The 14119-nt window shown below is 41.3% G+C and overlaps 1 protein-coding gene across 1 annotated transcript; it reads right to left on the bottom strand.

Moving 5' to 3' along the window:
* Positions 1–4278: 4278 nt before the first annotated feature.
* On the bottom strand, positions 4279–8471 carry RFPL4A (ret finger protein like 4A). The gene is made up of 2 exons (XM_060132265.1): positions 8186–8471; positions 4279–4859 (listed from the first exon to the last, which is right to left on the bottom strand). The coding sequence occupies exons 1-2, from the start codon at positions 8469–8471 to the stop codon at positions 4279–4281; spliced, it is 867 nt and encodes a 288-aa protein (XP_059988248.1).
* Positions 8472–14119: the final 5648 nt, after the last annotated feature.

Genomic DNA, 14119 nt, shown 5'->3' with positions numbered 1-14119 from the left:
GAAGAGGCAGAAACAACCCAAATGTTGATCTTCAGATGAATGGGTAAATGAAATATGGTGTAAACCCTCAGTGAAATATTATTCAGCCTTTAAAGGGAACTCCTGTCACATGAAACGACATGGTTGAAACTTGAGGACAATATGCCAGTGATATAAGCCCATCACACACACAAATGCTTTAGAATTCCACACACATGTGGTACCTAAGGTCATCAGGTATATATAGAACATCAACGTAAAATGGTGGATACCAGTGGCTGGGGAGAGAGAAAAAGAACAACTTGTTTTTTAAAGGGTATAGAGATCAGCTTTGTAAAGACGGAAAGGTTCTGGAGACCTACAGCATAACAAGAATATACCGGATACAACTGAGCAGTACAGTAATAGCTGGGATTATTTTCAACTACGAACATTTTCTTGAAATGTAGTTTTTCAGCATAACACGAATTAGTCAGTATAATACAAAACATCCTTCGAGGGAATTAATCAGTTTTCTGAAAAGGATTCCAGGAAGAAAAAAGTCACAGTAATGCTAACTTTTCTAAATAAGATTAAGGTTCTGTGGGTAGCAGTATAACGTTATATTACATGCATTGTCTCTAATGACTGAAATAAGTAATTTCTAATTACTGATAATGAGAAGAATTTTCCTAAAATTTAAAAATAAAAGTAACATTTTCTTCAAAAGAAAAGCGCTCAAACTTTAAACATCACAAAACTAAAAAGAACAAACTAAGCCCAAAGTTAGCAGAAGGAAGTAAATAACAAAGACCAGAGCAGAAATAAGTGAAATAGAAACCAGAGGAACAATAGAAAAGATCAACGAAACCAAGAGTTGGTTTTCTGAAGAGAAAACATTCATTTCATTACTTACCACTGGCAGGAATGTGAGGGATGATAACATTCAGGGTCAGGAAACTAATTGCATTTCACACCTATATGGTCCTCTCCTCCTTTTTCTCACTAAATCCAGCTGAATTTATTTCCCTTAAAAAAGCAAGAATCACGTTTTACTTTCATCACAGCAATTCACATTCTCCTCCCTTCCTGGAATTCCCCTCTCTCATCACTTCAATTGCCTCACTCCTCCTCGGGCGCCAGCCCAGCTGATTTCACCTGCTCATAGACACCTGATGGCCATCCTCAATCACTGTGACCAAGTCGCTCTTTTACTCTGAAAACAAAACTCATACTTTTGTTGTCGATTTTATACTCCTTTTTCCTCTGTCTTCCTAATACGTTGAGAGCTAGGTGAAGACAAGTCCTATTCTCCTTATTGACTAATAGATACTCAGCCCACAGTGTCTGGACACAGGGAGCTTCCTGGGAGCCTCACCTACCCCTATTCCACAGCATCTCCAACAACTGAGGGAGGAAATACAGAAGTTTATTTATTCTGAGCTCTCCTCTGAATTATAATTACCAGCAAATTCTCTGGCACTCCAGGATGCTAGGTTTTACTGTAGCCCCAATGAATCTCATTTTAAAACTTTTCTTAGCAAAAGTCCTGACTTGAAGTTCACGTCCAGTGAATCCTCATATGACCCCACTAGAAACCCCACCCTATGCTCCCTAGATCACAGCTCCATCCAACCAGATTATGGGTTTGTTTGCTCAGAGTGAGGCAAGGTCAGCATATGTCCTGCCCAACGTTAGTGCACAAACACAGCTCCAAGGTCCTCTCGTGCTGGAGACTTCCTCTCTCCCGTTTGTTTTCTCCCTGAGACTGAACATAAGGAAGCACTCACCTGCCTGGTCTCTGCTGCAAAGCTCTGTGCCGGGAAGTGTCGATCAGGATGGGTCAGAGGCTCTTGAGACTACACTTACAGGGACACGGTCCACAGACCTGCTCTCCCCACAGAGACGCCACCATCCCATCATCCGCTGTCTCAGCCACACTGTCTGCATGGAGCGTGGGGGGCGCCTCCCCTGAGGAGCCAGTTTTATCCCCAGCGCTAATCATCATCCTCCTCCTCAGCTGATTAATCAGTTAAAGAAGATCCTAATGAGCAGCCAGACAGCAGGTGAAAAAAGTTTTCTGCGTTCCCTGAGGAAAATCAGTGGTTCAGAGCCAAAGCTGTCCTCGGGCATTAAAGGGACACTCGGGTGCATCAGTGCCTTTTACTATATTTTCAGTTGGGTGTGTTCTTCAGAGCTTTTCATCTCCTCACAATACTGAGGGCCATCTTGGCCAGGAGTCTGGTTCCAATGAGTTTACATTCCGTGGTTCTTCCTATTTAGGGCCTTAGGTCTTTTTTGAATCTGGAAAATACCCCATTTTGAAGTCAGCTTTCCCACTTCGAATTACTGTGTATTCCTCATGCCCACGTGTTTCCATGGGAAGGTGATGCCTTTTATTGGAACAATTATTGGAGTGCTTTATTGGAACCCAGTCACACCCATCTTTATGTTGTCTGTGGTAACTGATGACAGGACTGCATCAGGACCAGTACAAGATGAGCCTACAACATTTTTGGAGGGCTGTTTTAGCTTTATGGATCTTACACTGCTCAAATCTGGGGCCAAATGAGCATTAAAATGGCAACCATCACTCTTTGTCTTTATAAATTGGACTCCTTAAGTGTCTTATAAGTGGAATCATAGTGTATTTTTCTTTTTAGATGGGCTCCATTTCACTTAGCATAATATGTTCAAGGTTCACCCATTTTGTAGCAGGTGTCAACATTTCCTTCCTTGTCCAAATGTCATCAACAGTCATAATAGTCCAGATCTACCTCAGAATGAGAGTAAAACGATATTTCATCTATATGGTTAAAAATGATTAAAGGAAGTATTTTAGGTTATAAGCTTTAACATTTTTGAAACAGTCCCTATTCGAAGAATTGCAAAATAGGGCAGAAGGAGCAGGAGGCTTTCATAGAATAAAGAATAAAAAACAAGGAAGTAAAAAATAGAAAATATTTGATTGGCTGGGGCCACATACAAAAGGTTGTTTGGGCGAAAAGAAGCAAGGAAATTATGACAGCATCCAGAGGTGGCTTGGCTGTTAGAGATTGGCTGACTGGATACGTTCTGTGTATGATCCAGTGGAGCACTTACAGGGAGACAAGAATTACATTAGATTCAGTTTGCTGACCTGGTACCGCTAAGCAGGAGCAGCTCCATCTAAGACCTAGAAAGTGATTTCAGCACTATTAACAGAAATAAAATGACTCTCAGGATAAAGTGTTTTCCTTTGTTTGTGGTCACCTCCCTATCTTCAATAAAATGTCACGTATTCCAGAAATAAATCAAACTTTGACTGGATTAAAGGAGGGGAGGTGGAATGTGAATAAGGAGGAAATGGGAACCGTCTCCAATAAAAGCCCCTGCAGGGGAATCTCACTCCAGAGCTGCGCGATCAGTGGAAGCAGGTGGAGGCCACAGGAGAGCCTAGTGGACTTGAGGTGAGTCCACCCTGATGGAATTTCTTCTTCACGTCTCAGATTTCTCCAAAAGGCGTATTTGAGAGACAAGGTCTGCAGAATGGAGACGTTTATGAATTCAGCAAGTGTTGTCTGAGGCCATCTCTGCGCCAGGCAGTGTGTGTGCATTTAGGGGCAATGGACTGAATACTCTGTCCTGAGAGAAGTAAACTGACTTTGATTTTTACACAAAAGCTGGAGGAATGACAGGGTTTCATTTTCTTTATCGTCACGGCTTCACATGTTGCATAAGACGGTGAATGTCTCCCGTTGACTAAATCAACTTCTCAGGTTCTGCAAGGCCTCCTGCCATAGCCAGATGGGTCCAGCTGGGGGTAGAAGGGTTTGGAGCATGACCGGTAACGTCCAACAGAAATGGAATACGGCCCGTAGAGTTCAAGGTGCACTTGAAATGAACGTGTGTTTCTCAGTTGTTGAGTGAAACTGAATACGTGCACACTTTTTTTTTTTTTTACTGTTGAAACATGTCTTATTTCCATAATATGTAGAAAAATGCATCTGTAGAGTCACAAATGAACTTTATTTAGTTTATAATTATTATAATTTATTTAGTTTATAATCTCCATCATGCACTAAGTTAAGCTTACAGGAAATTAAAAGAAAACATTTGGAAATTGATCTGAAAGAACATAATAATTGGAACAGAAATAAACAAGTCCATAACACTAATTCTGGAAATGTCATTTTCCCTAATACAATTTGTGTTAATGATTCGTGAATTGTTCCATAACTTTCTGCTGCACGTCTGTACCATATGTGTAGCAGAGGAACATTTCCATCCACAGCTATGTGTACACAAGAATTTCCTATCCATGTTTCCATAGTCAGAGTTTCACTTGCTTTGCCCTGGATTCCACAGAGGACCGTCAGTGCCTAGACTCATCAAAGGACAGATTCTCAGGAAGCTTTGATCATCCTCGGTCGGATATGCAGGAGAAAAAAATGGACGCAGTGGCTCCCCAGCAGAAACTTTAGTGAACGTAAAAATATGGGATCCGTCACCAACGTGATAAAAGGAAACAATTCCGATATTCATATCCAGGAAAATCCCCACTCGATGTAACCTGGGGCCCACCTTGAGAACAGCGGAAGGCACAGTGTGGGCAGAGAAGACATCTCCATTTCTCAAACTCACAGTCCAGAAGCCAAGATCTGGAGCCAGTTGAGTCTTCCCTCGTCGACGCACAGATTCTTTGCAAACGCCCAGGTCCCATTCTTGGCTGGACCCCAAGTCCACCTCCCAGTAATGGCGGCCAGAGGTGAACAGAGGGAATCCCAGGACACAAGTTGTACGGCTGAATCTCTCAGGTCGGGACCTCTTCTTCTGCTTGAAAAACCCACAACGGACAGTTTTCAGGTCCTCAGAAACGATGAGGTACTTGTTGGCTGTGTCAACATCCAAGGTCACATCCACTGTGGAAAGAAAAATAAGCAATTACATACACTAGACACTACAATCCACGGCTTCTGAAAAGTCCCAAATGTTTCACTCGCTTTCACTTCTTTAACTCTACACTTCTTTCCTAAGCAGAAGGTTCCTGGGGAAGATTCCCTGACCTGGATTAGATCCAGTTCCATGTATAGAATGAATGATTAAAATGGAACTAGTCTTTCTGATTCATACTGGTGTTTTCTTTACACTAATTGGATTATTTGATTAAAATATTATTTCTTCTCTTCAGTACATGATATACATGAAAAAAAGAGTCCATGGGTGTTGCTTTTTCTCAAAACTTTCCAGTTGACATAGACTGTCAAAATACAGACATCAAATATACATTTGAATGATGGTGATCTTACATATTGCAGAATAATTTTGAAATGGTAAGGTAATTATTTTCTTTTTTCTTCTTTTTGCATCTACTTTCTTTGTTTAGAGTTGTCAAATAGGCAATTGCACTCCAGTTCTTTTTCATTCTCTGGAGCTATAGAAAAATACAAAGAAAACCTGCTAGGAGTCTTTGGATGAGATGGGTTAACTCTGGAAGTCAAGATAGAGGAAGGGATTCCCATAGACATGGGTAAGGATGTGCTGGGATCTTGTAGCAACTTAGACCCAGAACCGGATGGGGCAGTGCTCACGGGCCAGGTAAACTGGAGAAGTACTATGTGTTTTGGCAACATCTCCAACTAACCCTGTGATGAGGATGGGTGCATAGACCTGCCTGTCCTAATGTGACCATGTGCATAGAGCCTCAGGAGCCCCAGAAATAAACCCTCTAGACCAAAGCCAATGACTCCACTTGGCTCCCTTATAACATGGTTCTTTGGGAGGTGCTCAGACTTCCCGACCATTGGAGAGAAATTGTGAAGGCTTGTCAAGTTTCTGTGACAGGTTTCACCATCATAAATACAGGTTTGCAGGGAGCAAAACGGAAACTCACTCAAGAAGTAAAACAAGTGGTTACTTTCCCGATGACACTGCTGGCTGGATTGTGTATCATCGCACAATCATCACACCCCGTTCACACCCAAGGACCCATTGTAGGAGGCAGGGAATGGGCGACAGGATGAGACTGTGGCACTCTCCAATGAGCCTGGGAGGTCTGTCCTAGCATCCCGAATTAGACACGCAGCTAAGCTGTGATAATTCCCCTTTGCTCAGAATTCTGAGCCTGAATTGGGCATCTTAGGTCCAGGGCAGGGAGTGAAGCACAGGCTGCAGTGCTCAGGTCCAGACTCGGCAACAGGATTGAAACCTACAGTCACGACCGCATGCAATTTTAACCTCCTTTTCCCTGCGGGGCTTGTGCTCTAAGTATTCCTTGTCCACACTCACTGTGCATAGAATCATCTGGGGCTTTTTTTTTTTTTTTTTTTGGTGCGGTACGCGGGCCTCTCACAGTTGTGGCCTTTCCCGTTGCGGAGCAACAGGCTCCGGACGCGCAGGCTCAGCGGCCATGGCTCACGGGCACAGCCGCTCCGCAGCATGTGGGATCTTCCCGGACCGGGGCACGAACCCGTGTCCCCTGCATCAGCAGGCGGACTCTCAACCACTGCGCCACCAGGGAAGCCCCACCTGGGGCTTTTAAACAGTGCATATCTCTGGGCCTCGCTAGCTGAAGAGTTCAGATTCACTAGATGCAGGGGCCTGTTACTCAAAGTGTGGGCCATGAACCTGCTCTAGCAGCACCACCGGAGCTCAAGTCAGAAATCCAGATTCTCAGGTCAGCCCAGCGTTCAAGAAGAGGAAGCTACATTTAAACTGGATGGTCAGGGAACTCATACATCCTCAAATTTGAAAAACCGTGTTGTGTTGCGGTGCCACCTGAAGAAACGCAATGAGAGCCCCGTGTGGATTTTAAATTTTCTCACATGTTTAAAAATAACCATCAGGTATAATTGATTTTAATAATACATTCCGTCTCCTCCAATATACCCAAATCTGATTTCTACTTGTGGCAATCGCCACGTTTCAAGGGGTCAGGAGCTGCCAGTGGCCACTGGAAATATTCCTGTGTGTCTAATGTTGGATAGCACAGGACTAGGGCATGGCCTAAATATTATCTTTTCTTAAAAATCTACAAGTAGAACACTCTTGCACTGCTGGTGGGAATGTGAATTGGTACAGCCACTATGGAGAACAGTATGGAGGTTCCTTAAAAAACTACAAACAGAACTACCATATGACCCAGCAATCCCACTGCTGGGCATATACCCTGAGAAAACCATAATTCAAAAACAGTCATGTACCAAAATGTTCACTGCAGCTCTATTTACAATAGCCAGGACATGGAAGCAACCTAAGTGTCCATCGACAGATGAATGGATAGAGATGTGGCACATATATACAATGGAATATTACTCAACCATAAAAAGAAACGAAATTGAGTTATTTGTAGTGAGGTGGATGGACCTAGAGTCTGTCATACAGAGTGAAGTAAGTCAGAAAGAGAAAGACAAATACCGTATGCTAACACATATATATGGAATCTAAGAAAAAAAATGTCATGAAGAATCTAGGGGTAAGACAGGAATAAAGACACAGACCTACTAGAGAATGGACTTGAGGATATAGGGAGGGGGAAGGGTAAGCTGTGACAAAGTGAGAGAGTGGCATGGACATATATACACTACCAAACGTAAAATAGATAGCTAGTGGGAAGCAGCCGCATAGCACAGGGAGATCAACTCGGTGCTTTGTGACCACCTACAGGGGTGGGATAGGGAGGGTGGGAGGGAGGGAGACGCAAGAGAGAAGAGATATGGGAACATATGTATACCTATAACTGATTCACTTTGTTATAAAGCAGAAACTAACATACCATTGTAAAGCAATTATACTCCAATAAAGATGTAAAAAAAATCTACAGATAGGGGGAAGCAGGGGAGGGATAAATTGGGAGATTGGGATTGACACATACACACTACTATATATAAAACAGATAACTAATAAGGACCTACTGTATAGCACAGGGAACTCTACTCAATACTCTGTAACGACCTACATGAGAAAAGAATCTAAAAAAGAGTGGATATAGGTATATGTATAACTGATTCACTTTGCTGTACACCTGAAACTAACACAACATTGTACATCAACTATACTCCAATACAAATTTTTATAAAGTCAACAGATAGTTCTTATCTATACTTACAGGTGAGAACAACGGTTTCTTGGAAAGAACAGAAATTTCAGGTGCCAGAATTCAGCTAGTGCCCTTATTTAGTGGAGAGCTTTTGAACAGGTGCTTCTTCCAGGGCCCTTTATGGGTTGACAGTTTGTATAGATGTCTTACCTTGGAACTTCCGCATCCTTGGGTTCATCTGGAGAACAGCTCTCAGCTGGGGCTCTAACTCCTTAACCTTTGAAACCAGAGCTCCGAGCTTGAGAGCGCGCCTGAGGTCATTCTTCTGTGAGACCACAGAGCAGTTGGGGCACAATAAACCACCCCCATCAACCTCCTTCTGCAGTGAATCGAGGCACCGGAAGCAGCAGACATATCCACATTTCAGGTACATGGGGTTTTCAAGATAATTCAGGCAAACCATACATTTACTTGCTTCCTTAAAGTGTTCAGCCATGGGTCCTCTATGGGAAAAATGCACATGAGATTGGAATTTCCATGAGTTGAATCGATACTATTCCCTGGGTCACTTTTATCCTTACATGCATAGCGATTTGAAATCATTATTACTATGTAATGAAGACATAAGTAAAAATATAAATGACTCATAGCCCCAAAGTTCTGATTTTTGAAAGGCTGTTTGGAATGAAGGACATGATTCATCCTTGGGGTATAATTTAGGTGGTGAGAGGGTTTATACTACACCTGAGCTGTCAGATGTGGTGTCCACCAGCCATGTATGGCTACTGAGGTGGGGCTCATCCATATTGAAAGGTGTTATAAGTGTCAGATGCACACTCAGTTTGGAAGACATGATTAGAAAAAGACAACATAAATGATCTCCTTGAGAACTTTCAAAAGTTGATTATAAGGAAGATAAAAATCACATGATCATCTCAATAGATGCAGAAAAAGCATTTCACAAGATTCAACATCCGTTCCTGATAAAACCCCTCATCAACAGGCTATAGAGGGAACATAACTCACATAATAAAGCTCATTTACAACCAATCTACAACCAACATAATACTCAGTGGTGAAAAGCTGAAAGCCTTTCCTCTAAATTCAGGAACAAGACAAGGATGCCCGCTCTTACCACTCTATTTATCATAGTATTGGTAGTCATAGCCATAGCAATTAGACAGGAAAAAGAAATAAAAGGCATTCAAATTGGCAGGAATGTAGTTAAACTGTCACGATTTGCAGATGACATGATACTCTGTATAAAGAAACAAAGTCTCTACGTCAAAACTAATATGAATTCAGCAAAGTTGTAGGATACAAGATTAATATACAGGAATCTGTTGTGTGTTTATACACTAATAATGAACTATCAGGAAGAGGAAGTAAAAAAACAATCCCATTTAAAATCCATCAAAAAAATACCTGGAGGAAAATAGTATTAATGAACTTATATACAAAATAGAAATAGACCCACAGACATAGAAAACAAACTTATGGTTATCAAAGGGGAAAGGGGGGGAGGGATAAAATAGGAATTTGGGATTAACATATACGCACTACTATATATAAAATAGATAACCAACAAGGACCTACTGCATAGCACAGGGAACTATACTCAATATTCTGTAATAACCTATAAGGGAAAAGAATCTGAAAAAAATAGATATATACGTATGTATAACTGCATCACTTTGCTGCACACCTGAAACTAACACAACACTGTAAATCAACTATACTTCAATTTTAAAAAAAGAAAGAAAAAAAGAATTATTAACAGCAAAACAAAACACCTGGGAATGATCTTAACCAAAGAGGTGACAGACCTATACTCTGAAAACTATAAAACACTGATGAAGGAAATTGAAGGTGATTCAAAGGAATGGCAAGATATCCAAAGCTCTTGGACTGCAAGAATTAATATTATTAAAATGGCCATATTACTAAATGCAACCTACAGATTTAATGAAATCTTTACAAAATACCCTTGATACTTTTCACAGAACTAGAACATATAATTCTAAAATTTTATGGAACCATAAAAGACCTGAAATTGCAAAAGCAATCTTGAGAAAAAAGACAACGCTGGGGACATAACCCTCCCAGACTTCAGACTATACTACAAAGCTACAGTAATAAAAACACCATGGTACTGGCACAAAAACAGATACAGAGATCAATGGAGCAAAATAGAGAGCCCAGAAAAAGACCTACACACCCCTGGCCAGTTAATCTACTACAAAGGAGGAAGGAATATACAATAGAGAAAAGACAGTCTCTTCAACAAGTGGTGCTGGGAAAACCAGACAGCTGCATGTAAAACAATGAGATTAGAACATTCCCTCACACCATACACAAAAATAAATTCAAAATGCTTTAAAGACTTGCATATAAGACCTGAAACCATAAAACTCCTAGAATTGAACACAGGCAGAACATTCTTTGACATAAATTGTAGCAACATTTTCTTGGATCAGTTTCCCAAGGCAAAAGAAATAACAGCAAAAATAAAGAAATGGGACCTAATTAAACTTAAAAGCTTTTGTACAGCAAAGGAAACCATCAACAAAATGAAAAGACAACATAAGGAATGGGAGAAACTGTTTGTAACTGATGCAACTGACAAGGGGTTAATATCTAAAGTATACAAGTTATATAACTCAATATCAAAAACCAAAAAAACCCAATCAAAAATGGGCAGATGATCTGAATAGATACTTTCCAAAGAAGACATACAGATGGCCATCCAGAACATGAAAAGATGCTCAACATTGCTAGTCAGAGAAATGAAAATCAAAACTGCAACAAGATATCACCTTAACACCAGTCAGAATGGCCATAACCAAAAAGTCTACAAATAACAAATGTTGGAGAGGATGTGGAGAAAAGACAATACTTGTACACTGTTAGTGGGAATGTAAATTGGTGCAGCCACTGTGGAGAACAGTATGGAGGTTCCTTAAAAAACTAAAAATAGAGCTACCATATGATGCAGCGACCCCCCCCTCCTGGGCATATATCCAGAAAAAATGAAAACTCTAATTTGAAAAGATACATGCACACCAATGTTAATAGCAGCATTATTTAAAATAGCCAAGACATGGGTGCAACCTAAGTGCCCATCAACAGATGATTGGATTAAGAAGATGTGAATATATCTAATATAATGGAATCCACTCAACCATAAAAAAAAGTAAAATACTTCCATTTGCATTAATGTCAATGGACCTAGAGATTATTATGCATAGTGAAATACGTCAGACAGAGAAAGACATATACTGTATAGCACTTATATGTGGAATGTAAAAAATAATACAAATGAATGTTTATGCAAAATAGAAACAGGCTTGCAGATATAGAAAACAATTGTGTGGTAACCAAAGGGGAGAGGGCAGGGTGGAGGGCAGTGCTATGCGATTAACAGATAGAAATTACTATATGTAAAACTTATAAAACAACAAGGATATATTGTATAGCACAGGGATATACACCCATTATCTTGTAATAACCTATAATGGAGAATAATCTGCAAAAATACTGAATCACTATGCTGTACCTCAAAGTAACACAATATTGAAAATCAACTATTCTTCACTAAAAAATAATTGTAATGAGGATGTTAGTGTCAATGCAAGTAAATAAAGATTAGTTTGTCTTTTAAAATAAGAAAGCTGATGTTGCAATGATTACATTTTGCCTTTTAAAATTGATTAGTTTGATTCTCCTTTGTTTATGTGGATACTAGGAAATGAATTTATAATCCCATCTGTGGGTCACCTTGTATTTCTCCTGGACAGCGCTGGTCTAGACCCACACACCCTCCAACTCCCCACCTGTCCAACCTGCATGTGGCAAAAACTCACAGCAGAACTTGAGAGGTGGAATAAGTCTGTGGCTGAAACTTCATTCATCTCTCACAGAGTCTGCCAAGCCCTGATTAGACTCGGGATAATGAAGATGTTATTATTTCTCCAACCCGAGTATTGAACATCTAAGTTCTGCCTATTCTCCCATCAGAGGTCCTTGTACCTCCAGGTGCACATGCTGTGCTTGGGTTGAGTTGGCCTCAGATAACACTTGCTGAATTAATAGATCACTCCATTCCTGATACCTTGCTTTCTTTTTTTTTTTTTGTGGTACGCGGGCCTCTCACTGCTGTGGCCCCTCCCGTTGCGGAGCACAGGCTCCGGACGCGCAGGCCCAGCGGCCACGGCCCACGGGCCCAGCCGCTCAGCGGTATGCGGGATCCTCCCGGGCCGGGGCACGAACCCGCGTCCCCTGCATCGGCAGGCGGACTCCCAACCACTGCGCCACCAGGGAAGCCCACCTTGCTTTCTTATATTTGCCTTTTGTAGAAAATTGAGAAGTGAAAACAAAATCCCATAAGACAGGCTCACCTCTGCTCACCAAGGTCCAGCTGCTTCCCCTGACTGCTCAGTTCTGGAGTGAGATCCACCGAAAGGGGCTTTTTCTTAGAGGCGGCCCCTCCCATCTCACTCCCGTCCTGCCTCTCTTCATTCATCCAATCAGGTTGTGATTTAATTCTGGCATTAGTGAGATTTTTTCGCCTCCAGTCTTAAAGAGATTAACACACACACAAGAGAGAATTGTATCTTGAAAGTGTTATTTTTAAACTAATATGAACCAAATTTTGCCATATTATCATTCTAGTTAAGATCTCGAGTATTCTGTCGCTGATAAGAATTGGAATTAGGGTTGAAGTTAATAGAACATTGCCATCATGATTAATCCTAAAACAAATGGACTAGTTTTAATTTATTTTTTTTAAATTTTTATTGGAGTATAGCTGCTTTACAATGGTGCGTTAGCTTCTGCTGTACCGCAAAGTGAATCAGCTTTACGTATACATATATCCCCTCCTTGATCTTTGAAGTAAAATCTCCCATTTTGATTAAGAGAATTAATTAAACTACTTAGGAATCGTCCCTAAAATCGAACTCCCTAGACCACAGTCATTTCTTCGAAAGAGTGTTTTCTCCATTAGTGTGAAGATGCTTGCTTAGAAGTTTGATAAACAAACCTCAAAACTGTTCCCTGACAATTAGAATAGAACCTTCATGGCTGACTATGTTAGTTACAAAAAAAAAAGGGATAGTTGCAAGTTACTATATAATATTACTATTTTTGTTACTTCACAATATATATGAACTGAGATAAATTTCTTTTTAAAAATATTCAGGGGACTTCACCGGCGGTCCAGTGGTTGGGACTCTGTGCTTCCACTTCAGGGGGAACGGGTTCGATCCCTGGTCGGGGAACTAAGATCCTGCATGCTGCGTGGCTCGGCCAAAAAAAAAAAAAAAATTCAGGGCTTCACTGGTGGCGCAGTGGTTAAGAATCTGCCTGCCGATGCAGGGGACACGGGTTCAAGCCCTGGTCTGGGAAGATCCCACATGCCGCAGAGCAACTAAGCCTGTGCACCATAACTACTGAGCCTGCGCTCTAGAGCTCGTGAGCCACAACTACTGAGCCCGCGTGCCACAACTACTGAAGCCCGCGCCCCTAGAGCCTGTGCTCCGCAATAAGAGAAGCCACTGCAATGAGAAGCCTGCGCACCGCAATGAAGTGTAGCCCCCGCTCGCCGCAACCAGAGAAAGCCTGTGCACAGCAACGAAGACCCAAAGCAGCCAAAAAAATAAATTAAATAAATAAATTTATTTTAAAAAATTCAAAAACTGTTCCCTGAGATTTTGTGTGACTCATTAGTGATGACGGTTTAAGCAGTAGAATGTAAAATTGGGAGACTGTGGGATGGGTGTCAGGGTGGAAGGGTTTAGATTAGATTGAGGTGATTACGTTACCATGGCTTTCATTTCATTTCCACACTAGTCATTTGATGGCATTTTCCGGATCCTCTCATTATTTCACGTCCAAAGCAGCGGCACTCCCCCTAACCAGTGCTGTCCCATCCCCTCCGGGTTCTCACTTGCTGTCCCATCACCGTTCTCCCTTCCCCGTGCCCAAGCCTGAAGGTTCATTTTTGCAGACAGGAGGATGAACCTCTGTGTCTGTTCTTGATTTCCTCACAAGGTACCTAACAATCTCCATTTTTTCTTAGATTCATAAATATAAAGCAAAAGTCCTTGTAATTCTAATTGATGGTTATGTGGTTGATTTGGGAAA

Source organism: Lagenorhynchus albirostris, chromosome 19 (genome assembly GCF_949774975.1).
Source record: "Lagenorhynchus albirostris chromosome 19, mLagAlb1.1, whole genome shotgun sequence".
In the NCBI taxonomy this organism is placed as follows: domain Eukaryota; kingdom Metazoa; phylum Chordata; class Mammalia; order Artiodactyla; family Delphinidae; genus Lagenorhynchus; species Lagenorhynchus albirostris.
Note: the sequence above shows the minus strand (reverse complement) of the source record. Positions and strands in the feature narration are given on the sequence as shown.

Coding starts and splice junctions, on each gene's coding strand:
- RFPL4A (XM_060132265.1), bottom strand. CDS start 8,471: ATGGCTGAACACTTTAAGGAAGCAAGTAAATGTATGGTTTGCCTGAAT. Junction 4,860..8,185: donor AAGGATGCGGAAGTTCCAAG/GTAAGACATCTA, acceptor TTCTTTCCACAG/TGGATGTGACCTTGGATGTT.